Below are 26,027 nucleotides of genomic sequence, written 5' to 3' on the forward strand. Positions count from 1 at the left end.
ATGTTCTTATAAATGTTCGGATAACATTTTTTTAAAAACATTATTAAAATGTTTAGTAATAACGTTCTTATAACATTATTCTCTAATGTTCATAGAACGTTTTCAGCGGGTAGTTTTATTTTTGTTCCCAGAATGTTTTTTTAAATGTTTAGAGAACATTTTCTAAAAACATTATTAAAATGTTTAGTAATAACATTCTTATAACATTATTCTCTAACGCTCTTATAATGTTGTAAGCGGATAGTTTTATTTTTGTTCCCAGAATGTTCTTTTAAATGTTCGGATAACATTATTTAAAAACATTATTAAAATGTTTAGGTGTACCATTCTTACAACATTATTCTCTAACGTTCTTAGAAAGTTTTCAGGGGGTGTTTTTATTTTTGTTCCCAGAATGTTCTTTTAAAAGTTCAGATAACATTTTTTTTTACAACATTATAAAAATGTTTAATAATAATATTGTTAGAACATCATTTCTCCTAAAAGGTAGGATAACATTCTCTAAGAACACTCTAAAAATGTTTCGTGATGATGACCTTCTATAAATGTTTAATCATAACATTTTTAGAACATTATCCCTTTATTCTTATAAAGTTTTTAGCAGGAAGTTTTATTTTTATTCTTAGAACGTTCTTCTAAAAGTTAGGATAACATTCTCTAAAAATACTCTTAAAAATACTAGGCTACTTAACATTCTTATAAATTTTTTAGTGGGAAGTTTTATTTTTGTTCCCAAAATGTTCTCTTAAACATAAAAAATGCTTAGCTATAACATTGTTAAAACATACAATTTTATTAATCTCTAAAATAAAACAAAAATCTAACAGGTTTATGAATGGCATTCACATAAATTATTAGAAGTTCTGCGTACAGTAGATGCCCAACATTAAATGAAGAACTCAGTAAAGTCCAATGTGCAATCACACGTCTTGACTGCTGTTTGCTCAGAGCGCTCATCATCAGTCTTTGGTTGTCTTGGTTCTTGTAGAAAAAGAATAAAGTCATCTGCATTAATAGGTGTTCTACTGTTCTTCTCTTCTTCTTTTTCAGCTGCTATCCCAGTTAGCAGAATTGAGCTCCATTCTCAGTGTGCATGGTAGAGTTTTTCCTCATAGCCTATAAAAGAAGATCATGCAACAGTGTAAACAAAAATAATACAAATACATATTACATATTAAGATCACAAGCAATATTGACTTTGAAAACTTTCAAAATTAGCCAGCCTAATTATTAATCAGAAATTAATTAGATTAGTTTATTTAAATTATAAATATGATACCTTATGAGTATCTATTTTGTTTCTGTAATTTAAAACATATACTTAATCCATTATATACATGTTAAAGGGATACTCCACTTTTTTTGGAAATAGGCTCATTTTATAACTCCCCCAGAGTTAAACAGTTGAGTTTTACCGTTTTCTAATCCATTCAGCCGAGTTTCTGATATTTAGAAGAATGTCAGTAACCAGACAGTTTCTGGTCTCATTGACTTCCATAGTATATTTTTTTTCCTACTATGGAAGTCAATGAGACCAGAAACTGTCTGGTTACTGATATTCTTCCAAATATCAGAAACTCGGCTGAATGGATTCGAAAACGGTAAAACTCAACTGTTTAACTCTGGGGGAGTTGTAAAATGAGCCTATTTCCAAAAAAAGTGGAGTATCCCTTTAATAACACAACTAGAGGCTAAATTATTTTAACAAACTACAAACTTGGCTTGAGAAGTGTGAACCTCGAACTCAGGTAGCCTTGAGCACAGCTGCAGCATGTCACAGTACTGCCCACGATGCTTTTGCTCTGATGTAACAGCTCATTTTCATCAGTTATATTGTCTATGGATTGTTACATTTCTTACAGATTTCTGCTTGTTTTAAATCAGATACAGATAATGTGAGCTACTGTCTGTGCATATGAAAGCTTGTTTCCGCCATGGAATACAATTTTTAAAAAAGGTAATTGCGAATCACAATTCAAACTTTTTTTTCTCAGAAGTGCAAGATATAAACTCGCAATTGGCCGTTTGAAAGTCAGAATCACAGGATAAATTAGTAAAACCTGAGAAAAAAAAGCAATTCTGGCTTATTTCTTTTTGCTGTCGTTTCTATATGAGAACATTAATGCACTTCATCAATACAGCTGCTCTGAGAGTCACTTCAGCAGCATTTTAGCTTCATTTGAGAAAAACTATCATCATATCATAAAACACAGAGAAACTCAAAGGTCTACACGGCAATCCGTCAAATAAAAGTTTGGTTTAACCTTTGAAGAACGTTTTGCTTAAATCATTACATTTTAAATAATTGGTTATACAGTAGCAATTTAATTAAACCATTCAAATGGAATCAAGAAAACAAAAAAAAAATTTACTTTTGGGAGATGCGAGAGCGAAGTAGTCCAGTGATAATTAACAGGCAGCCATGGTTAATGCAATTTGCAAAAACCCGCCCCCTTTAGTTACTGTTGCTATGTCCAACAAGCCATGGCGCTCTCACGCCACACATCATGTTGTCACGCAATGAAAAATACATTGCGGATCACAGAAAAAACGCTGAAACGTTTAAACGCAGAGACAAGACAGAGCAGGTTACTTTTGATATGAAAGTTGAAACAAAGTCTCAACGTTTAATTTGTGTAATTTTTTTAGAAAAAAATATTTTTGGTAAAATAAAAATGTAAAAAATACCTGTCAATCAAACTCCCTCGAAGGGTGAATTCTGAGGGGAGTAAAAAAGACAGCTCACAATTCTGATATTTTCTTGCAATTGTGTGTTCCTGCCTCACAATTCTGAGAGAAAAAAAAATACTGTAATTTTACTGATGGAAACAGACAGTAAAAAAGTGGACTTCAAAGATTTCTTATTCTGTAGCTCCCTGTGGGATTTTTTTGACAAGTCCATAAAAATGCATCCATCCATGATAAAAGTACTCCACACGGCTCTGGCAGGTTAATAAAGGCGAAAGGTGAAGCGAAGTGATGCGTTTGTGTAAGAAACATATCCATATTTTATATTTTAGGGCTGGGAATCGATTAAAAAAAGTAACTGATTATTTACACAATTTGCTGTAATTAAATGCAATTAATTGCATTTCCCCCAAGCTTGTAATCATCAATATATAAACTTAGAATAACCTAATTAAACAACAAAAAGGAAAAAAAGGAACAGAAAATAGCCCTGTATTAAAATAATATTAAACATCAATATATCAATATATTATTATTTTCAATAATCAATCAACATAATAAATTTAACAATTTATTATTATAATTTTTTTTTTCTAATTATCAAAATAAAACATAGTCCTACAAAGCTATTATTACAAGAGCATGTGATCAGAGCAGGTCATTTTACCATTGTTGTCAGCATGACTATACCAGCTCAGTAGGGCTATTTCACAGAAGTCTACTACTGAGAAATTTCACGTTATTTGACTTTGCTTTTCCAGTGCATGATCGGTACATGATTGGAGCGTTTGGGCCGTTAACGACAGAGCAGAACGCGCAGCGCAAACACGGAGCAGAACATTGAGCAAAGAGCTCAATGTTTGCTCAGTGTTGTGTGTGTGTGTGTGTGTCAGTGCGCCGACACACGGAATGGAGAGCGCGGAGCGGAAAAGACCCGGTCATGAAAGCTGCGCGAGAATAAAACCTGATCGCCAAACACGGAGGGGAGGGACGGCATATTTTGCAGCCTTTTCCGCAACAGGAAGTCATTAAAATGAGGCAAAAAAAGTGCTGCGTTAATTGCATTTTTTTTATAAACTCGTTAAGCATCTCAAATTAATCGCGAAGATTAACGTGTTAATTCCCCCAGCCCTACCATAATATTTTATCGACTTAAATAACTAGCTTCCAGCAGACAGCCATATGCAATTCAAATTACGCCCAAAGAGTTAGTCAACGCATCGATACGCATATGCGCCTGCAAGGCTACGCATCACTACACTTCGGCCACCATATGCGTCTATGAGTAGAAAAATGTGTCGTCCCAGTTTTTGATACGCGACGCACCGTTGTATGCAATACTATGCGTTGTTGGTGGGGGCAAAACTGCAAGTTGCTTGCGTCCGACGTGTTGACTATAAAAGGCTCTTGTCGGTGCATGACATAGGAGTAGCATAAGCTTTGACGGCTCTCGCGGTTCAAACAAACAGGGCTAGGCAATAAATTAAAGCTCCTCCCACATTTCTCTTTATATGATTCTCTTTAATGATAATTTTTCTAAAAATCTCTGTGGAAAGAAAGTCAGATATAAATCTGGGACAGATATAAATCTGGCACGAGGGAGAAAAAAATAGATCATTTTTATTTTGGAGTGCATTGTGCGTTTAAAATTGACTACGGTTTTATAAAATGCAGTGGATACTTACTAGTGATGGACTTGTTTCTCTGTTGGTGCCTGTTCTGCTCCGTAAACATTGGTCCAATGCTTGATCTTAAGAAAATGTAAAAAGTGTGTTAATGTGTGTTAACAGACTATTGATCTGGGTGACATAGGACCATTTTTTATGTTTTCCTTAAGTGTTAGGCTATATAAATCTGGAGAACCCTTACTAACATTAACCATGGTTTTGCTACACTAACTAAATGGTAATAAATTATTGTAATCAATCCACCATAAAAATATTGTTTCTACACTTTACTATAATAAAAACCATGGTTAATTTAGCAAAGGACCCTGGGAACATGTCCTAAAAAGAACAGCTCATCCAAAAAATAGACTCTCTATCGTTATTTACCGGTACTCCATGTTGTTCCAAAACTGTATGAATTTATTTTGTATAACCTTAATTAAGATATCTTGAGAAATGACTTCACTGTTTTTTTTTTTTTTTTTTTTTATAAAATGGGTTCCAATGTTGTTTAATTCCCAACATTCTTGTGTTTCAGAGAAGTAAGTCATACAGGTTTGAAAATAATTTCATTTTGAAAGGACATTTATGTTATGTATAAAGACACAATGTTCTCAGTTCCCTCATTGTAAAGCTCCTATGCTGAGGTTTATTTAATTTTATTTTTTCAAAATGTTGCAAGTAAAATGTTCTAATTGTGTTAACTTGTCACATTAGAAGAACGTTTTATGAAGAACATTCAACATCTCATCTCTCAATGATATCCTCAAAACATTTCCCTAACGTGACAGAGAGAATGTTCTTCTTTTGTTATCATGAAACATTGGGACAATGTTATATTGAGATCATTGTACAACTTTAACTTTAGCAACATTCCCAAAATATGCTCAAAATGTTGCAAGTAGAATGTTCTTCTTTTGTTATCATGAAACATTGGGAACATTTGTTTCCATAAAATGGGTTCCAATGTTGTTTTATTCCCAACATTCTTGTGTTTCACAGAAGTCATACAGGTTTGAAAATATTTTCATTTTGAAAGGACATGTTTGGGTCAGCTAGGCCCATAAAAGCTCATATCAAGAAGACAGGTACAATTTTGACTGGAGGGTTTGGACCAGTGTGCCTTTGAGCAGAGTTTACATGTTCTGCCTCTATTTCACGTGTATTTTACTATGACAATACTCACCGCAACTGAAGATCATGTGGCTGGATAATTTATTCCCAAAATTCCTGGATAATGGGAAACACACACATACAGCAATATTATTAGCTATTTGTATTTACTTACTAAAAGAGACATAAAAAGCTTGCAAATTTTTACTCACCAGCTCAAAAACATATTATGATGATGACTCATCATTTTGACGGTAACGTTAGGCCGATATCCCGCGATCATTCAAAAGCCTAGTTTTCATAACTTAGTGGTTCGAGTTCCTCTCTGTATAAAGACACAATGTTCTCAGTTCACTCATTGTAAAGCTCAGACTATGCTGAGGTTTATTTTTATTTATTTTTATCAAAAACTAACTTAGCTGACAATATTTAGCCTAACGTTACACATGCAGCCTGAAACATTGACATAATATCGATATTGCTCTAGTCGCATTTAAAATTAGCTTCTCAATTTAACACACTATATTTTGATGTAGCAGAATGGATTTTTATATAAAATAAAGTTATTTACCTTCCGCAGATTGCAATATGTCCGTTACACGTAGGCTACGTTGTTAAAATTCGTTGTCCATTTACATCCCGCAACTCGCTCAAAATAAAAATGTAACTGTACGATGCAAAATAATCCATGTTTTAAACAATGTAAAAGCCACAGAACCGAAGGAGGCTAGTACTGAAGATCCTCCCGAGCAGCAGCAGCGCGCGCACACACACACACTCTCACTCTAACAGACGAATATTCAAACTTCAAACTTGACCAGTAAAAGGCGCGCATAGCTGCCATTGGCCAGATTCCTGGATGACAGTCTGAATAGCCAATCATGCTCAAAACAACTCGAAGAGACAGCCAATAATGTGGTAACATTGCAATTACAGGAAAAGATTACATGTTTTAAAAGAAAGAATATGAAAAAAATGTGCACGGCTATTTATTTAGTTGTATTTGTAAGCTGGCTGTTATATTTAATCAATTGGTTAAATGGTGTCTTCATTGCAGTGCATGATAAAAAAATAAATAAACTTACAATAACATATAAATAATAATAATAAATTACACAAATAATATATACCATGTATAACAACATATATTTACCACTGCTCTGCCAAACAGCAGTTTGAAAGAGCAAACATATTATATATTAAACAGAGCAAACATTGCATATGTAGGCTATTCATATACAATTCTGTATACCTACCTACATGAAAAACTAATGGATTGGTATCATGGTAACATTAGAGTTACATTCATGTGACCCATAATGATCCTTTTGCACTTTAACAAAATATTGACCTTTCCTTTAGAAACACTCTTATGCCTAATAATGTCAACTTGCTTTTCACCCTGTGTGGCACAGTTACACAACCTGTTGGTTTAGGGTAAATCCTCTGTCCAACACAACACTTTGGTAACATTGGCATAATTCTATACAAGTTGCAACATATACCCCGGGTTTCACAGGCAAGGTTTAAGCCTGTAGTCCCAGACTAAAATGCACGTTTGAGCTGTTTTACCTGAAAGCAACTTGCACTAACATATCTTAAAATATGTCAGTGCCATTGTTTTGTCTCAAGATGCACACCAGTAATGTTTCTTTTTCTTTTTTCTATAAGGCACATTTTTAAAAGCTAATTAAATGCACTAAGGCCTAATCCTGGCTTAATCTAAACTCTGAAACCGGGTCTGGGTTAGAAATTAAGGGTTAAGGTTAACCCTAACCCTAACCCTTGTCTACAGACTTTTATTTAACAGCATGGATACTCCAAGGTGTTGACTGCAGTGGTTAGGCCTTTAGCGTTGATACAGGACGAATAACTTCTTACTGTGACAGTCTGTAATGTATTTTAGCAAAGAGTGTTTGTATGGATTGTCCCTAATTAAGCTAGAGCTATTGGTGCATTCAAGTCATGTCATAAAGATCGTATTTACAAGTTGAACGCCACCACAATGATGAGAATATGAGTAGGAAGCTCAGGATTTTCTTTAACCCCGATCTTGAAGAGTTAGGGGTGTGTCAGTGGGAAACATTGTGGGATACCACTATACTTAGGTATTCAGCAGTGACAATGAAGTAAGCTAATGCCTGCACAAAATATGATAGCATTAATATGTAACAGTATAATATGTGATGATAAAGTTTACAGTGGCTTCATTAATTTAAAACATTAAACAAAATTGTAAAACCTCATGAATACAAACTTCCCAGGAGGACTTAAATGCACCATATGTTCCATCGTGAACCCTGTTGGCCTGCTGTCTGACCAGCAAGCTCAATTTAACAATAATTGTGTAGTTTGATTGCTAAATGTTACATTTAAAATGTTCTAGTTTTGTTAACACGTCACATTACAAGAATTTTTTTTAAAAACACTCATCATCTCAGGTCTCAGTGATATACTCAAAACATTTTACGAACGTTGATTTGATAATGTTCCTCCTCTGTTATTATGGAACATTGTGCCAATGTTTTACTGAGAACATTATATAATCTGTTATCTCAACAACATCCTCAAAACATCCTTAAAATGTTGCAATTAAAATGTTCTAATTGTGTTAACACATAACATTACAAGAACGTTTTATAAAGAACATTCAACATCTCATCTCTCAATGATATCCTCAAAACATTTTCCTAATGTGACAGAGAGAATGTTCTTCTTTTGTTATGACAAAACATTGGGACAATGTTATATTGAGATCATTGTACAAACTTTAACTTTAACAACATTCCCAAAATATGCTCAAAATGTTGCAAGTAGAATGTTCTTCTTTTGTTATCATGAAACATTGGGACAATGTTATATTGAGATCATTGTACAAACTTTAACTTTAATAACATTCCCAAAATATCCTCAAAATGTTGCAAGTAGAATGCTCTTCTTTTGTTATCATGAAACATTGGGACAATGTTATTTAAAGATCATTGTCCAAACTTTAACTTTAACAACATTCCCAAAATATGCTCAAAATGTTGCAAGTAAAATGTTCTAATTGTGTTAACTCGTCACATTAGAAGAACGTTTTATGAAGAACATTCAACATCTCATCTCTCAATGATATCCTCAAAACATTTCCCTAATGTGACAGAGAGAATGTTCCTCTTTTGTTTTTATGAAACATTGGGACAATGTTATATTGAGATCATTGTACAAACTTTAACTTTAACAACATTCCCAAAATATGCTCAAAATGTTGCAAGTAGAATGCTCTTCTTTTGTTATCATGAAACATTGGGACAATGTTATATTGAGATCATTGTACAAACTTTAACTTTAACAACATTCCCAAAATATGCTCAAAATGTTGCAGGTAAAATGTTCTACTAGTGTTAACTCGTCACATTAAAATAACGTTTTATAAAGAACATTCAACCTCTCATCTCTCAATGATATCCTCAAAACATTTTCCTAATGTGACAGAGAGAATGTTCTTCTTTTGTTATGACAAAACATTGGGACAATGTTATATTGAGATCATTGTCCAAACTTTAACTTAAACAACATTCCCAAAATATGCTCAAAATGTTGCAAGTAAAATGTTCTAATAGTGTTAACTCGTCACATTAGAAGAACGTTTTATGAAGAACATTCAACATCTCATCTCTCAATGATATCCTCAAAACATTTTCCTAATGTGACAGAGAGAATGTTCCTCTTTTGTTTTTATGAAACATTGGGACAATGTTATATTGAGATCATTGTACAAACTTTAACTTTAACAACATTCCCAAAATATGCTCAAAATGTTGCAGGTAAAATGTTCTACTAGTGTTAACTCGTCACATTAAAATAACGTTTTATAAAGAACATTCAACATCTCATCTCTCAATGATATCCTCAAAACATTTTCCTAATGTGACAGAGAGAATGTTCCTCTTTTGTTTTTATGAAACATTGGGACAATGTTATATTGAGATCATTGTACAAACTTTAACTTTAGCAACATTCCCAAAATATGCTCAAAATGTTGCAAGTAGAATGTTCTAATTGTGTTAACTCGTCACATTAGAAGAACATTTTATAAAGAACAATAAACATCTCATCTCCCAATGATATCCTCAAAACATTCTACAAATGTGACAGAGAGAACGTTCTTCTTTTGTTATGACAAAACATTAAGACAACGTTATTTTGAGATCATTGTACAAACTTTAACTTAAACAACATTCCCCAAATATGCTCACAATGTTGCAAATAAAATGTTCTAATTCTGTTAACTCGTCACATTAAAAGAACGTTTAATAAAGAACAATAAACATCTCATCTCTCAATGGTATCCTCAAAACATTTTCCTAATGTGACAGAGAGAATGTTCCTCTTTTGTTTTTATGAAACATTGGGACAATGTTATTTTGAGATCATTGTACAAACTTTAACTTTAACAACATTCCCAAAATATTCTCAAAATGTTGCAAGTAAAATGTTCTAATTGTGTTAACTCGTCACATTAGAAGAACGTTTTATAAAGAACATTCAACATCTCATCTCTGATATCCTCAAAACGTTTTCCTAACGTGACAGAGAGAACGTTCTTCTTTCGTTATAATGAAACATAGGGACAATGATATTTTGAGATCATAGTACAACTTGTTATTTCAGAAACATTCCCAAAACATCTTTTGAATGTTGCAGTTAAAATGTTATATCTTAGTTTTCATATAACGTTATAGGAACATTTTTTAAAATGAGAAAACATCCTTAAAATGTTCGGTAAACATTACATTCAAATGTTTTCTTTAGAACATTAACCAAACTTGTAGGGAATGTTAGCGAAAGTTCTGAGAACGTTCCCTGCTAGCTGGGGCAGAACATGTGAAGAGTTAGAACATGTGGCTTCAGTGATGAACAACGCTTGTTAACAACTGAAAAAAAAACTGTAATAGACTGATACAATTTTGTGATTTTATTTATATTTGCAAGATAATTTTATATTTTCTGAATGCGATCCAGACAATCTTCAAACATCTCTCAGATGAAGATGTTCAGCCTCTCCTCACTTACAGACACAAACCCTCCCTCATGTCGAGGCGTCGCTATCACAGCAGATCAGCCTATCACTGATGCTTTATATCTGTCCACAGACGGTGTTCATCTGAATCTTTGAAGAACCAGGTGTAGCAGCTAAAGACACACACACACACACACACACACACACACACACACACACACACACACACACACACACACATGCTGTTGAACTTGTAAAAGAGGATATTGTGTATATTCACAGATTGCTTCATGATCTCTGTGTCAGTCGTTTGTTCTCCACATAAACCTAACTTAACCTAACCTTAACCCTCAGCTCATATTAGTGCTCAGAACAGAAGTGTTTCCTTGAGATCGGCAGGAATTATCCCAGCTGTTTACATTAGCTGAAAGAAAACAGTTTCGCATGAGTGCGCAGATACGAGCGGCTCTCAGACACACCGACTCCTGCGCTGTCTCACACTCACTGAGTGTGGAGAGATCATTAACTAAACTACATGTATCCAGTTTGACGTTTTTGGAAACTCTCTAACGCCGGCTGACAAGGTGATAAACTCCAGCGACTACAGCACACATTCTGTTAAACATGAATGAAGTTCATGTCTGACCTGTGACGACATGCAGCTGTTGAGTTTCAGCTGGAATGTTTGCTGACGGTTTTCTTTTGGCTAAAGTCTGGATGATGGGGAACCAAAGAAACCAAATCCAGAGAATCAGGCCAAACACAGACTCTCCAGTCTTTATCTCCGCTGGGTTTTGCTAGTGTTTCATCCAGTCCCTGCAGGCTCTTTATTCCCGGCGGTTATTGTTTGTGTAGGACAGACACACTCTTCTTTCCCAGAACAGAGATCAGCTTCACACGTCCTGTTGGCTTGTTTGATCTGATAGTGTTGCTGATTGTCTCTCTCTATCTTTGTTTTAATTCCTTCATTCTGTCATGTGTAAATATCTGGCAGGAATAGTTACTGGTTCCTTATAAAAAGGTTTGTGCAATCTTGAAATCTAGAAGAAAAAAACTTTGTTGCAGTTGTGAAATATTAAATGATAAATGTCCTCATTCACTGCTGTACTCATCATACATCAGATTAATATGAATTATTTGAAAGTAAATAGTTTTTTATTTTATACTCATTTAAATATGACTAAATAATGACTTAAAATGGCCATATAATGCCATTTTTGTACAAGCTAATATGATTCTTTAGGGTCTAAATGAAAAGTTTGTAATATACTTTAATTAAAAATTCTCATTAGTATTGCAAGAAAACACTAATTTTACCTGGTCAAAAACAGCTCTGTTTTCAGCACGCCGTTTCAGTGCATGTGTCTTTAAATGATAATGAGCTTTGCTGACCCCGCCCCTCTGTTCTGTGCGTACACCGTAACACAGTAACACAACGGCTTGATTTGAGATGTGGGAAAACATATTAAAAGAAGATTATTAAACAAGATTAAAAAAAACAAAACACAGGATGGATTTTTATCATTTTATGATGGTTGTGTACAGGCACTGCCAACACACATTTCAGTACAATCAACTTGTAAAAGTGCATGTACCATTATATGACCCCTTTAATAATAATAATAACAACTGTCTATCACTGGCATTTTTCCAATCAGCGGTTATGTGTGTGTGTGTTTGTGTGTGTTTGTAGACAATGTTCTGCACTCAGAAATAAAACAAATTTTGAGCTAATTAAACTGAGATCTTCAACAGTTGTAACTGTACATAAATACAGTCATGAGATCTACATATGTTCTCACAGCGCGATCTAAAGCAGCGCTGGTGGATTCTGCTGCTGATTGTCTCATCGGTGACCCCTGCGGTAACCCCTGACCCCTGACCCCTGCGGTGACCCCGTCACAGCCGCAGGCAGAAACCCATTAGTGTCTGCGTCTGCGCAGCTGTTTAACAGTCGCTGAGTCGCTGATCCTCGACTCGTTCCCCGTCACAGACTCTGCTCTGGAGCTTCAGTCAAATACATCATCCTGAGTGAAATAAAAACACATCAATAGTGCAAAATCAAAATCAAGTACAACAAAGTGAATAAACGAATGAAGCAGAACAAACTCAGAACATTCTCTGTCTCTCATATAAAAGAAGGTGAAGATGTTTCTATCAATATAAATTGCTTCCTTCTGGGAGAAAAATACAGCGTTCCACACTGTGACACTGAAGTAAGCAATAAGGTACGAGAGGCTATATCGTGAATAAGTCACGACTGAAAGGCGTTGTTAGACACGACACGAAGTGGAGTAACTCCGTCAGCCGTAACTTATTCACGGTACAGCACTAGCCTCGAGTACCTAATTGCTTTTATAATGTTAATGTTACCACACAATACAAATATTAAAGCCAAAAAAAATATGCGCAGGTCCTCCATCTGATCTGGATACGGCCCGGATCCGGCTGACTGCATCATGCGTTGTGGTCGTGTCTAGGCGCAGGTCCTCCATCTGATCTGGGTACGGCCCAGATCCGGCTGACTACATCATGCGTTGTGGTCGTGTCTAGGCGCAGGTCCACCATCTGATCTGGATACGGCCCGGATCCGGCTGACTACATCATGCGTTGTGGTCGTGTCTAGGCGCAGGTCCTCCATCTGATCTGGATACGGCCCGGATCCGGCTGATTACATCATGCGTTGTGGTCGTGTCTAGGCGCAGGTCCTCCATCTGATCTGGATACGGCCCGGATCCGGCTGACTACATCATGCGTTGTGGTCGTGTCTAGGCGCAGGTCCTCCATCTGATCTGGATACGGCCCGGATTCGGCTGACTACATCATGCGATGTGGTCGTGTCTAGGCGCAGGTCCTCCATCTGATCTGGATACGGCCCGGATCCGGCTGACTACATCATGCGTTGTGGTCGTGTCTAGGCGCAGGTCCTCCATCTGATCTGGATACGGCCCGGATTCGGCTGACTACATCATGCGTTGTGGTCGTGTCTAGGCGCAGGTCCTCCATCTGATCTGGATACGGCCTGGATCCGGCTGACTACATCATGCGTTGTGGTCGTGTCTAGGCGCAGGTCCACCATCTGATCTGGATACGGCCCGGATTCAGCTGACTACATCATGCGTTGTGGTCATGTCTAGGCGCAGGTCCTCCGTCTGATCTGGATACGGCCCGGATCCGGCTGACTACATCATGCGTTGTGGTCGTGTCTAGGCGCAGGTCCTCCATCTGATCTGGATACGGCCCGGATCCGGCTGACTACATCATGCGTTGTGGTCGTGTCTAGGCGCAGGTCCTCCATCTGATCTGGATACGGCCCGGATCCGGCTGACTACATCATGCGTTGTGGTCGTGTCTAGGCGCAGGTCCTCCATCTGATCTGGATACGGCCCGGATTCGGCTGACTACATCATGCGTTGTGGTCGTGTCTAGGCGCAGGTCCTCCATCTGATCTGGATACGGCCCGGATCCGGCTGACTACATCATGCGTTGTGGTCGTGTCTAGGCGCAGGTCCTCCATCTGATCTGGATACGGCCCGGATCCGGCTGACTACATCATGCGTTGTGGTCGTGTCTAGGCGCAGGTCCTCCATCTGATCTGGATACGGCCCGGATTCGGCTGACTACATCATGCGTTGTGGTCGTGTCTAGGCGCAGGTCCTCCATCTGATCTGGATACGGCCCGGATCCGGCTGACTACATCATGCGTTGTGGTCGTGTCTAGGCGCAGGTCCACCATCTGATCTGGATACGGCCCGGATTCAGCTGACTACATCATGCGTTGTGGTCATGTCTAGGCGCAGGTCCTCCGTCTGATCTGGATACGGCCCGGATCCGGCTGACTACATCATGCGTTGTGGTCGTGTCTAGGCGCAGGTCCTCCATCTGATCTGGATACGGCCCGGATCCGGCTGACTACATCATGCGTTGTGGTCGTGTCTAGGTGCAGGTCCTCCATCTGATCTGGATACGGCCCGGATCCGGCTGACTACATCATGCGTTGTGGTCGTGTCTAGGCGCAGGTCCTCCATCTGATCTGGGTACGGCCCGGATTCAGCTGACTACATCATGCGTTGTGGTCGTGTCTAGGCGCAGGTCCTCCATCTGATCTGGATACGGCCCGGATCCGGCTGACTACATCATGCGTTGTGGTCGTGTCTAGGCGCAGGTCCTCCATCTGATCTGGGTACGGCCCGGATTCAGCTGACTACATCATGCGTTGTGGTCGTGTCTAGGCGCAGGTCCACCATCTGATCTAGATACGGCCCGGATCCGGCTGACTACATCATGCGTTGTGGTCGTGTCTAGGCGCAGGTCCTCCATCTGATCTGGATACGGCCCGGATCCGGCTGACTACATCATGCGTTGTGGTCGTGTCTAGGCGCAGGTCCTCCATCTGATCTGGATACGGCCCGGATTCGGCTGACTACATCATGCGATGTGGTCGTGTCTAGGCGCAGGTCCACCATCTGATCTGGATACGGCCCGGATCCGGCTGACTACATCATGCGTTGTGGTCGTGTCTAGGCGCAGGTCCTCCATCTGATCTGGATACGGCCCGGATTCGGCTGACTACATCATGCGTTGTGGTCGTGTCTAGGCGCAGGTCCACCATCTGATCTGGATACGGCCCGGATCCGGCTGACTACATCATGCGTTGTGGTCGTGTCTAGGCGCAGGTCCTCCATCTGATCTGGATACGGCCCGGATCCGGCTGACTACATCATGCGTTGTGGTCGTGTCTAGGCGCAGGTCCTCCATCTGATCTGGATACGGCCCGGATTCGGCTGACTACATCATGCGTTGTGGTCGTGTCTAGGCGCAGGTCCTCCATCTGATCTGGATACGGCCCGGATCCGGCTGACTACATCATGCCTTGTGGTCGTGTCTAGGCGCAGGTCCTCCATCTGATCTGGATACGGCCCGGATCCGGCTGACTACATCATGCGTTGTGGTCGTGTCTAGGCGCAGATCCTCCATCTGATCGGGATCAGGTCCTCCATCTGATCTGGATACGGCCCGTATTCGGCTGACTACATCATGCGTTGTGGTCGTGTCTAGGCGCAGGTCCACCATCTGATCTGGATACGGCCCGTATTCGGCTGACTACATCATGCGTTGTGGTCGTGTCTAGGCGCAGGTCCTCCATCTGATCTGGATACAGTTTATGTAGCCTAACATTAATTTAACTGATTTGAATAATAGAAATGTATATTGTGTACACTTTTAGTCTAGATTTAAACTAGGGAGTGTGTCTGCTTATTGGACAATGTTAGGAAGACTGTTCCAGAGTTTACGTTTTGGACCAGGTTTGTTTATTATGCGTTCAGGGCAACAACCCATTAGAGCATTACAGTAATCTAATCTAATCTAATCTAATCTAATCTAATCTAATCTAATCTAATCTAATCTAATCAAGTGTTAGAGTATTCTAGGTTAATACGTGCAGAGGTTTTTTTGTCCAATAATTAGAATCTCTGTGTTTTCAGAATTAAGTTATAGGAAATGACTAGTCATCCCATTTTTTTTCATCAGCTATGCATTCCGTCTAGATATAATTAATAAATGTCTGAGTTTGACTGCAGCAGATTTATAAGTGTTTGTAAACCCTTCAGAAGGTGCTGCTGTCTAAGATATTGTATGTGTTTGTGTTGTAATGATGTTTTAGTCTCTCTCCTTTCTGTTCTGGTGGTCTCGAGGACAGATATGATCCATCAGGGACCCTCACGTTTCTCTCGCCTCAGTGACAGCAAACACTCACAGTGAGAATGAAAGACAGCAAGCGTCTGTCCGTGAATAAGAGAACATTTCTAAAAGCTTCTGGTCAAGAGCAGCTCATGGTCAACATGACGTTTAAAGAGTCTCTTCAAGACAAAGAGAGTCAGAAGTCTAACACTCACTCTGACACACACACACACACACTCTCTCTCTCTCTCTCTCTCTCTCTCTCTCTCTCTCTCTCTCTCTCTCACACACACACACACACACACACACACACACACACACACACACACACACTCGGTTGATCATCCGTGTAGAAAGGCAGCATGATAAGATCCACAGCTCCTCGATAAGACGCAGATGGAGAAGCTTGTGGATGAAATGATAATCCTCTTTCTCCTCTTCTCTCTCTCTCTCTCTCTCTCTCTCTCTCTCTCTCTCTCTCTCTCTCTCTCTCTCTCTCTCTCACACACACACACACACACACACTATTTGTTTCTCTCCCAGAGGAACACGCGGGCGTCTCACTGAACAAATGAATGCAAATACCAGGAAAAAGCTGCTGTGGATCCGCATCGACGGTCAGATTGTCTCAAAGTGGAGATTATTCCTGCGATTGAAAGAGACGAAAGATAGAGAGAGAGAGGCGAAAGATAGAGAATAGAGAGAGAATAGAGAGAGAGAGAGAGAGAGAGTGAATCTATCTGAGATACAGATGTTTTTAATTAGTGTGTTTGGAGAGATTAGACAGAAGTTGGATGGGATCAATGCTGTAAACGCAAGAAAAATACATTTTATTCAACAAATGCAAAAATCAAAAACCACAACAAAATTGATTTGGCAGAAGGTATTTTTAAGACTGATAATGATAATCTTAAATAAAATTCTGATTACATACATTTAATTTTGTCTGAAAAGAACTGATCTTGCTGAATCACTGAACTGACCTCAGAACAGTGACACTCTTTTCTTTTAAGCGCCGCTTTACAGTCTATCCCTGAAACACGCATAAATAGAGCCGGCGACTGTAATAGAGTTGCTGATGAGCAGAGCCGGAGTTTAGAGAACGAAGGAACTCGTTTTGTTTGATCACTACATCATTTCCGTCTGTGTTAATCAGCGCTATTATTCTAACATGGAAAATGATCAGAATAAAAAACTAAGAAGTAAATTAGATAAATTAACAAGTGTGTGTAAGAGAGGTAGTGTGTGTGTGTGTGTGTGTGTGTGTGTGTGTGTGTGAGTGTGAGGGGCGTGTCAGGTGTCGTGTTTCTCTTTTGTCACCTGCAGCATTAAATCTTTGGCTCATTCACCATCAGCAGCACACACACACACTCACTCACACACACAAGCGCGCGCAGTGATGGACTCCAGCAGCGCGCGCTTCTCGCTCCTCGCGCCGCACGCGCCGCTCCTCCTCCGGCAGGGCGACAGGAGTTTCCCGCGCAGCCCGAAGTGCGCGCGCTGCCGGAATCACGGGGTGGTCTCGGCTCTCAAGGGACACAAACGCTTCTGCCGCTGGCGCGACTGCGCGTGCGTCAAATGCGCGTTGATCGCGGAGAGGCAGCGCGTCATGGCGGCTCAGGTGGCGTTGCGGAGGCAACAGGCGCAGGAGGAGCTGCAGGTGATCTACCCCGCCGCAGGAGCGACGCAGGGCGGCGCGAGCGTCTCCAGAGCAGCGCTGAGCGCGTTCGACGCCTTCAGGCCGGACGGTAGATGACTTTCAACTGTTCTAATAGTGTTTTGGTTTAAACGTGAACCGAATCAGTCTTTCTCAGTAGATTCGTGTTGAGTTTTAAAGTTCAGTATATATGTTGCTCTTTATTGTGTATAGTTAATTTTTCAACTCTGATGTGGCAACTTAAATATGAATATATTAATAATAATATTGTCAATATAAGAAACATACATATGATATACCTACAAATAATTATACAATATTCAGTAACACTTTAGAATACTGTTACTTTATTAATGAATAACTATACAGGACCAAATGAATAACACACTATTAGCTTTATAGTAACTACAATTAACTAACAAGAAACTGATTAACAAATTAGTAAGTAATATCGCTCAGTCAAATGTGGTTGTTCACTATTAGCTAATCAATATTGTTTTTGTCATACCTCCCAGAGAACTACTACAGGTTCATAATTAACATGAATAATGCATAATTTATAATAAAAGGTAACGGTAACCCACTAGTAATGACTCAAGTGTTACTACGTTCTTCTAAAGGAAGGAACTACTAATTATGTGGATCAGTGTTCAGAATCTTACACAAACCTCAAAAGCTTACAATGACTTCAGTCAATATTAGGTAGTTATGTTTTTCACTTTAGATACTGATCCAAATAATTAGTAGTTCCTTTAGTAGAATGTACATTTACATTTTACATTTACATTTAGTCATTTAGCAGACGCTTTTATCCAAAGCGACTTACAAATTAGGACTAAATTAAGCGAGTCATCATGAAGAGGCAAAAACAACAACAACGCAAGAAGTGCTCAAAATACGAAGTTCAGGCATTATTCAGAGTAGCATAAGCCTGATAAGTACGGAGCCCCCCTAGTCCCACTTTGTCAAAAAAATTAATTATAACTATCTTGTGGCCTCAAGATAGTAACTCGTGGCCTCAAGATAGTAACTCGTGGCCTCAAGATAGTAACTCGTGGCCTCAAGATAGTAACTCGTGGCCTCAAGATAGTAACTCGTGGCCTCAAGATACTAACTCGTGGCCTCAAGATACTAACTCGTGGCCTCAAGATACTAACTCGTGGCCTCAAGATAGTAACTCGTGGCCTCAAGATAGTAACTCGTGGCCTCAAGATAGTAACTCGTGGCCTCAAGATAGTAACTCGTGGCCTCAAGATACTAACTCGTGGCCTCAAGATAGTAACTCGTGGCCTCAAGATACTAACTCGTGGCCTCAAGATACTAACTCGTGGCCTCAAGATACTAACTCGTGGCCTCAAGATAGTAACTCGTGGCCTCAAGATAGTAACTCGTGGCCTCAAGATAGTAACTCGTGGCCTCAAGATAGTAACTCGTGGCCTCAAGATACTAACTCGTGGCCTCAAGATAGTAACTCGTGGCCTCAAGATAGTAACTCGTGTCCTCAAGATAGTAACTCGTGTCCTCAAGATAGTAACTCGTGTCCTCAAGATACTAACTCGTGGCCTCAAGATAGTAACTCGTGGCCTCAAGATAGTAACTCGTGGCCTCAAGATAGTAACTCGTGGCCTCAAGATAGTAACTCGTGGCCTCAAGATAGTAACTCGTGTCCTCAAGATACTAACTCGTGGCCTCAAGATACTAACTCGTGGCCTCAAGATAGTAACTCGTGGCCTCAAGATACTAACTCGTGGCCTCAAGATAGTAACTCGTGTCCTCAAGATAGTAACTCGTGTCCTCAAGATACTAACTCGTGGCCTCAAGATACTAACTCGTGGCCTCAAGATAGTAACTCGTGGCCTCAAGATAGTAACTCGTGGCCTCAAGATAGTAACTCGTGTCCTCAAGATAGTAACTCGTGTCCTCAAGATACTAACTCGTGGCCTCAAGATAGTAACTCGTGGCCTCAAGATAGTAACTCGTGGCCTCAAGATACTAACTCGTGGCCTCAAGATACTAACTCGTGGCCTCAAGATACTAACTCGTGGCCTCAAGATACTAACTCGTGGCCTCAACATAGTAAAGTGTCTGACACATGGACCCTTTGTTATTAAACTGGACCCTGTAGTGCAATACTTCACATTCTGTGCAATATTCTATGTTTTAATATTCAGTGTGCAATATAGTTTGCTGCAGTTCTGCTTCTATTTATTTACTAGTACTGTAAATCTTGTAGGCTGCATATCCATAGTCCTTTATAATTCTTCTTCATATATAGTCTATATACTTTTTACATGTATATAGCCTACTTGTTTATTTACCAATTTCTATTATTATTTATATTCCTTTTAGAGATGCACCGATTGATTGGCTGGTGACCGGAATTGGCCGATTTTCACGTGATCGGCCATGACCGGCGACTGGCCGGTCAGTCTGACATATATAGATTTTATGCGGTCAAATGCAGTCGGGCGCCGCATGATTAACCTTTTGAGCGGTACGGTCTCATATATGGGATTTTTATTTCTGTGCCCCTGAGAGTACGGTGCCACATTTAGAATGTTCAGTGACGTCGCATCACTGCCAGATCCAAACTGTGCTTTCGCGCATTGGCTGGCGCTGAGCCAGTGTCGGACGCGTTCAGCGCTGTCATATATCACAACTAAGCAGTTTTTTCAACTTCATAATGTTTATTTTTGGTTTCAGATATTTAAATACACATAAGCACGAGTAAAACAATACATTTTGAGTTTGTAAAACACACTGATGTCTGTGGAAGCAGCAATAACAATCTATTCAAATATAATTTGCCGACATGTGTTATTCATATCAGACAAACATAGTGCAAGACAAGGAACTATAAAGTTTACTCTATTCTTCTCAGTTCACCGGCCACTTTCTTGCATTTATTTCGGGAGAAACTGATGAATTCACGTGCTGTAAATACGACTGACAGGACAACATTGCAGCGCCCATCTCATGTTATAACTTAGATCAAGATTAAAGGTTTTTAAACGACCAAACACACTCACTTACACGTATTTAAGAATCGGAATATCAGATAGGCATGTTGATGACATGGTAAGCAAGTTTGTGAATATTTTGAATAAAAAAGGAAAAGCGAAATAAAAGCGACACATCTGTCATACAGTATTATTGTGGCTGCGGTGTATCGCGTGACGCGTCGCCATGGAAACATTAAAGGGAACGTTCGCCTTGAAAAAACTCACTTTCTCGTGGCCACGAGATACTATCTTGAGGCCACGAGTTACTATCTTGAGGCCACGAGTTACTATCTTGAGGCCACGAGATACTATCTTGAGGCCACGAGATACTATCTTGAGGCCACGAGTTAGTATCTTGAGGCCACAAGATAGTTATAATAATTTTTTTTTGACAAAATGGGACTAGGGGGGCTCCGTAGATAAGTGATGTTTTTTTTTTATGAGGTTAAGTGCTCATGGAATAGATAGGTTTTCAGCTGTCTTTTGAATGTTGTCAGGCATTCTGCATTCCGGATGAGGGTGGGTAGAGCGTTCCACCAGCATGGAACTGTGAATGAGAATGTTCTGGAAAGTGATTTTGTGGCTTTCTGTGATGGAACCACGAGACGTCGCTCGTTGGCCGATCGTAGGCTTCTAGTAGGGATGTAGGCTCGTAGGAGTGAGTGATAGTAGGAGGGAGCTGAGCCTGTGATAGATCTGTAAGCAAGCGTCAATGCCTTGAACTTGATGCGAGCAGCGAGAGGTAGCTAGTACAGAGAGATGAACAGAGGAGTGACGTGTGCCCTCTTGGGCTCGTTGAAGCTAAGACGAGCTGCAGCGTTCTGGATCCTCTGTAGGGGTTTGGTTGCACATGCTGGAAGTCCGGCCAGAAGAGCATTACAGTATTCAAGCCTAGAGATGACCAGGGCCTGGACGAGAAGTTGTGTTGCATGCTCAGTTAGGAAAGGCCTGATCTTCCTGATGTTGTGCAGCGCAAACCTGCATGATCGAGCTGTCTTTGACATGTGATCTGTGAAGGTCAGCTGGTCATCAAACGTTACTCCAAGATTTCTGACTGACCTTGATGGGGTGATTGATGATGAATCTAGCTGGATGGTGAAGTCGTGCAAATTACACAGATATACAGATAATGCTTTCACCGCTTGAGTGAGTACAGCTTTTTCGGTCGGGCAATTAAGTGAATAACGCGAAAATGTGCCAAATCGAAACTGCTAGGAGCAAAGACTTAAGTGCAAATTAGACTGCAGTAATAATTTTCACTCGCGGCTGTAATTTAATGTGGCCACGCATCTAACTAAGATACAGAATTATGTGAAGTTAAAAATACAAAATAAGCAGAGAATCGAAGATGGGCTTACCTTGACTAAAATGCAGCACTGAAATAACAGGAGAACAGAGTATTCTAGAAAAACACACTTGCGCGCTCTTGCCGCACAAGTGTGTAACACTTCATTACTGGGTTACCATTACCTTATATTATAGATTTTGCATTGTTCCTGTTAATTATGAACCTGTATAGTTCTCTGGGAGGTATGACAAAAAATAGTAGTAACTGATTAGCTAATAGTGAACTACCACATTCGACTGAGCGATATTACTTACTAATTCGTTAATCAGAGTTCCCTTTCGTAACGTTTACTCGTATTACGTTGCTAGACGCTTATGGGGGAAACTCTTTTTCTCTGAATACTGAAGCCTTTAATTCAGAAACGCAGTGCCGTAATAGAGCGGCGATTAGAGCGCGCTCATTGGCTGCTCAGCGGAACTGTGGGAACCTATGGCAGAGCAGCATGTCTGCGCGAGCCAATCATGTTTGAGTTAAAGGCTTCAATATTCAGAGAAAAAGAGTTTCCCCCATAAGCGTCTAGCGAAGCAATACTCGTTCCCGATATCTCAGGGAAGTCGTTCTGTTGTTAGTTAATAGTAGTTACTAGGATGTTATTAGTATGTTACTCATTTGTTCCTGTGTAGTTATTCATTAATGAAGGAACAGTATTCTAAAGTGTTACCCAAAAACTGTTGTAATAATAGTTCAGAAAGCAGATTGTCGGCTTCGATCTGAGCGTGTATGAAACGGGGAGTGTGTGAGCGCAGAGAACGGATGAAACGGGGAGTGTGTGAACGGGGAGTGTGTGAGCGCAGAGAACGGATGAAACGGGGAGTGTGTGAACGGGGAGTGTGAGAGCGCAGAGAACGGATGAAACGGGGAGTGTGTGAGCGCAGAGAACGGATGAAACGGGGAGTGTGTGAGCGCAGAGAACGGATGAAACGGGGAGTGTGTGAACGCAGAGAACGGATGAAACGGGGAGTGTGTGAACGGGGAGTGTGTGAGCGCAGAGAACGGATGAAACGGGGAGTGTGTGAATGGGGAGTGTGAGAGCGCAGAGAACGGATGAAACGGGGAGTGTGTGAACGGGGAGTGTGTGAACGCAGAGAACGGATGAAACGGGGAGTGTGTGAACGGGGAGTGTGTGAGCGCAGAGAACGGATGAAACGGGGAGTGTGTGAACGGGGAGTGTGTGAGCGCAGAGAACGGATGAAACGGGGAGTGTGTGAACGCAGAGAACGGATGAAACGGGGAGTGTGTGAACGGGGAGTGTGTGAACGCAGAGAACGGATGAAACGGGGAGTGTGTGAACGGGGAGTGTGTGAGCGCAGAGAACGGATGAAACGGGGAGTGTGTGAACGCAGAGAACGGATGAAACGGGGAGTGTGTGAACGGGGAGTGTGTGAACGCAGAGAACGGATGAAACGGGGAGTGTGTGAACGGGGAGTGTGTGAGCGCAGAGAACGGATGAAACGGGGGAGTGTGTGAATGCAGAGAACGGCTTTTCCCACTACAGTGCTTGAACTCGGATTCTGTCGTCAGCTGTTCTGACACTGCTTTATTCCTGCAGAGAAGAGCCTTCAGGAGCGCAGCGTGTTGAGTGGGCTGGTGGATCATGCGTGCTTCTCCTCAATAAAGAGCGACCCGTCTCCTGGCCCGGTTCTGGAGTCGGAGAAACAGTGGGAAGCTCCTGGCCGAAACCCCACTGCCGTCCTGATGAAGATCTTCCCTCAGCTGGAGCGGGACGTCCTGGGCTCGGCGCTGGAGGCCGGATCGGGAGACGTGGTGAAGGCCATCGAGCTGCTGCTCGGCTCCCGGGAGGGTCAGAGGTCAAGAGGAGCCGGCGGCTCTCGGGAGGGTCAGAGGTCAAGCGGAGCCAGTTCGGCCTTCTCTCCCCTCCACTCCTCCTCCTCTCCCTCCTTCCGAGACGGGATGTTGGGGTTTAACCAGGGGTTTGCCATCGGCCCGCTGAGACTCTATCCCACAGCGAACTTCCTCCCGCCGCTCCTGACGTCCGGGTTCGTCCCGATGACCCTGCGACCGCCGGCGGACTATCGGCTCCTGCGGGACCTTCCGTATCCCAGAGACTCCTTCAACCCCGCAGTGTTTCACTCCGGCCTCGACCGGGACAAATAACCGGACCACAGTCTCCTGCTTTCCCAGTAAACCAGAGTATGGATCATGAATCCAGATGTTGACCCTTGTGTGACCTTATGGACAGTTTTGTCTCTTTCATTTTTGTTTCCTTTTGATCATTTTGCCTGCATGTGTTAATGCCAATGCAATTCATTGTGGCACTGGTGTGTATTTTTATTGGAATTTTACTATTTTACCCCCATCTCCTTTAATAAATCTATTTTGCACTAGTAACACAAAATATTTCCACTCATGACCTTTTGGACAAAAATGTCCCCATTGAAACCCATTAAAACTACTATTTTTAATCCCAGGGCCATTTAACTATAAAATGACGTAATCTTTGTTAAAGGACAATTCCGGTATTTAACACTTTGAGTCTATTTTGTAGTTTGTTTTGGATGAACAAAAGTGGTGGACAAAGAAATTTTGACAATGGTTCCTGTCGCGACTTTTTGACTATTTTAGAATTGCCCATGACCGCTTTAGAATGGGAGTCAATGGCCATGCACGAACATGTCTTTAAAACAACCCTTAACGTTCGTTTTCAAAACTGTGCAACTCACCGAGTGGTTAGTGGTGTTCGTTGATGATTAAAAACAAATATCGGCGCAATGTATGATTTCAATCCGTTTATTTTTCTATAGTGGAACTATTTTTTCAGATACCTCACAACCGCGTATAAACTTCCGCTCTTCCGCAACTTCCGTTGCTCTGCTCACGCTAGCACAGAGAACCGAGCGAAAAGACCTAAAAGACTACAATCAAATGTAAACAGCCCCCTTTCAGTTTCCGGTAGCGCAGTAATATCAGCGAGCAATGAGTCCTCCAACGGAAATCAATGGATTTTACAAAATGCCAAATAAAACACGACAGAAACTGTATTTCGCTACGCTACTTGTTTTTGATCATCAACGAACACCACTAACCACTCGGTGAGTTCCACAGTTTTGAAAACGAACGTTAAGGGTTGTTTTAAGGACATGTTCGTGCATGGCCATTGACTCCCATTCTAAAGCGGTCATGGGCAATTCTAAAATAGTCAAAAAGTCGCGACAGGAACCATTGTCAAAATTTCTTTGTCCACCACTCTTGTTCATCCAAAACAAACTACAAAATAGACTCAAAGTGTTAAATACCGGAATTGTCCTTTAATAGGCTTTCAATCTGTTGGAAAGGCTTCAAAATTTACATTTCTTACCAGATGTGCCATTTTCTCAGGTTTGGCTTATAATGCAAATACTCGCTTTATTCCTGTTTTCTGCGTATTATAGAGCCAATTGGATAAAAAAAATGCAGCTATAATTGTGTGTGTGTGTGTGTGTGTGTGTGTGTATTGGTATGGTTGTCAGGGTTTGGTTTGTATGTGTGTAATAATAATAATAATAATAAAGTGTGTGCCTGTAGGCTAATATTAGAGAGAGAAAAACTCTTCTGCAAATCCCAAATACAGCCATGTGTCCCAGTGGAGCTTTACTGACATCTAATGGGGAAATGCCTCCACACAGTTTTATCCAGGTGTGTTTTATATTTTTTTATATATTGAAAATGTTGCATTTTTATGCATATTTGAATGTCACATTTTGTTAATAAATCTTAAATACAACTTTATTTCATTGACTATAGAAGAAAAAGCTTGATCAATCCCGTTTTCCCGGTTCACAGCTGAGAAACAGATTTAGATTGACTATAAATCAATAAACAAAACCTTCAGCTTGAACATGCAGGTGAATATAGAGAATATATAACT

The 26,027-nt window shown here is 40.5% G+C and overlaps 1 protein-coding gene and 1 long non-coding RNA gene across 2 annotated transcripts; one reads left to right on the forward strand and one right to left on the reverse strand.

Moving 5' to 3' along the window:
- Positions 1-430: 430 nt before the first annotated feature.
- On the reverse strand, positions 431-6,259 carry LOC308681612. Its single transcript, XR_014029048.1, has 5 exons — positions 6,040-6,259; positions 5,681-5,793; positions 5,542-5,585; positions 4,374-4,438; positions 431-1,116 (listed from the first exon to the last, which is right to left on the reverse strand). It is a non-coding gene; the product is annotated as an uncharacterized lncRNA (long non-coding RNA).
- Positions 6,260-17,524: 11,265 nt separating this feature from the next.
- Positions 17,525-24,508, forward strand: LOC308682929 (doublesex- and mab-3-related transcription factor A1). The gene is made up of 2 exons (XM_081352943.1): positions 17,525-17,903; positions 23,712-24,508. Exons 1-2 carry the CDS (start codon positions 17,555-17,557, stop codon positions 24,275-24,277), a joined length of 915 nt encoding a protein of 304 aa, XP_081209069.1. The 5' UTR covers positions 17,525-17,554; the 3' UTR covers positions 24,278-24,508.
- Positions 24,509-26,027: the final 1,519 nt, after the last annotated feature.

This window comes from Scardinius erythrophthalmus (assembly GCF_964197995.2).
Source record: "Scardinius erythrophthalmus genome assembly, chromosome: 2".
Taxonomy (NCBI): Eukaryota; Metazoa; Chordata; class Actinopteri; order Cypriniformes; family Leuciscidae; genus Scardinius; species Scardinius erythrophthalmus.

Bases quoted from the DNA above. Each gene is read 5' to 3' on its own strand.
- LOC308682929 (XM_081352943.1), top strand. From the start codon at position 17,555: ATGGACTCCAGCAGCGCGCGCTTCTCGCTCCTCGCGCCGCACGCGCCG. The intron at 17,904-23,711 runs GTAGATGACTTT...TTATTCCTGCAG, and splicing joins CGACGCCTTCAGGCCGGACG to AGAAGAGCCTTCAGGAGCGC.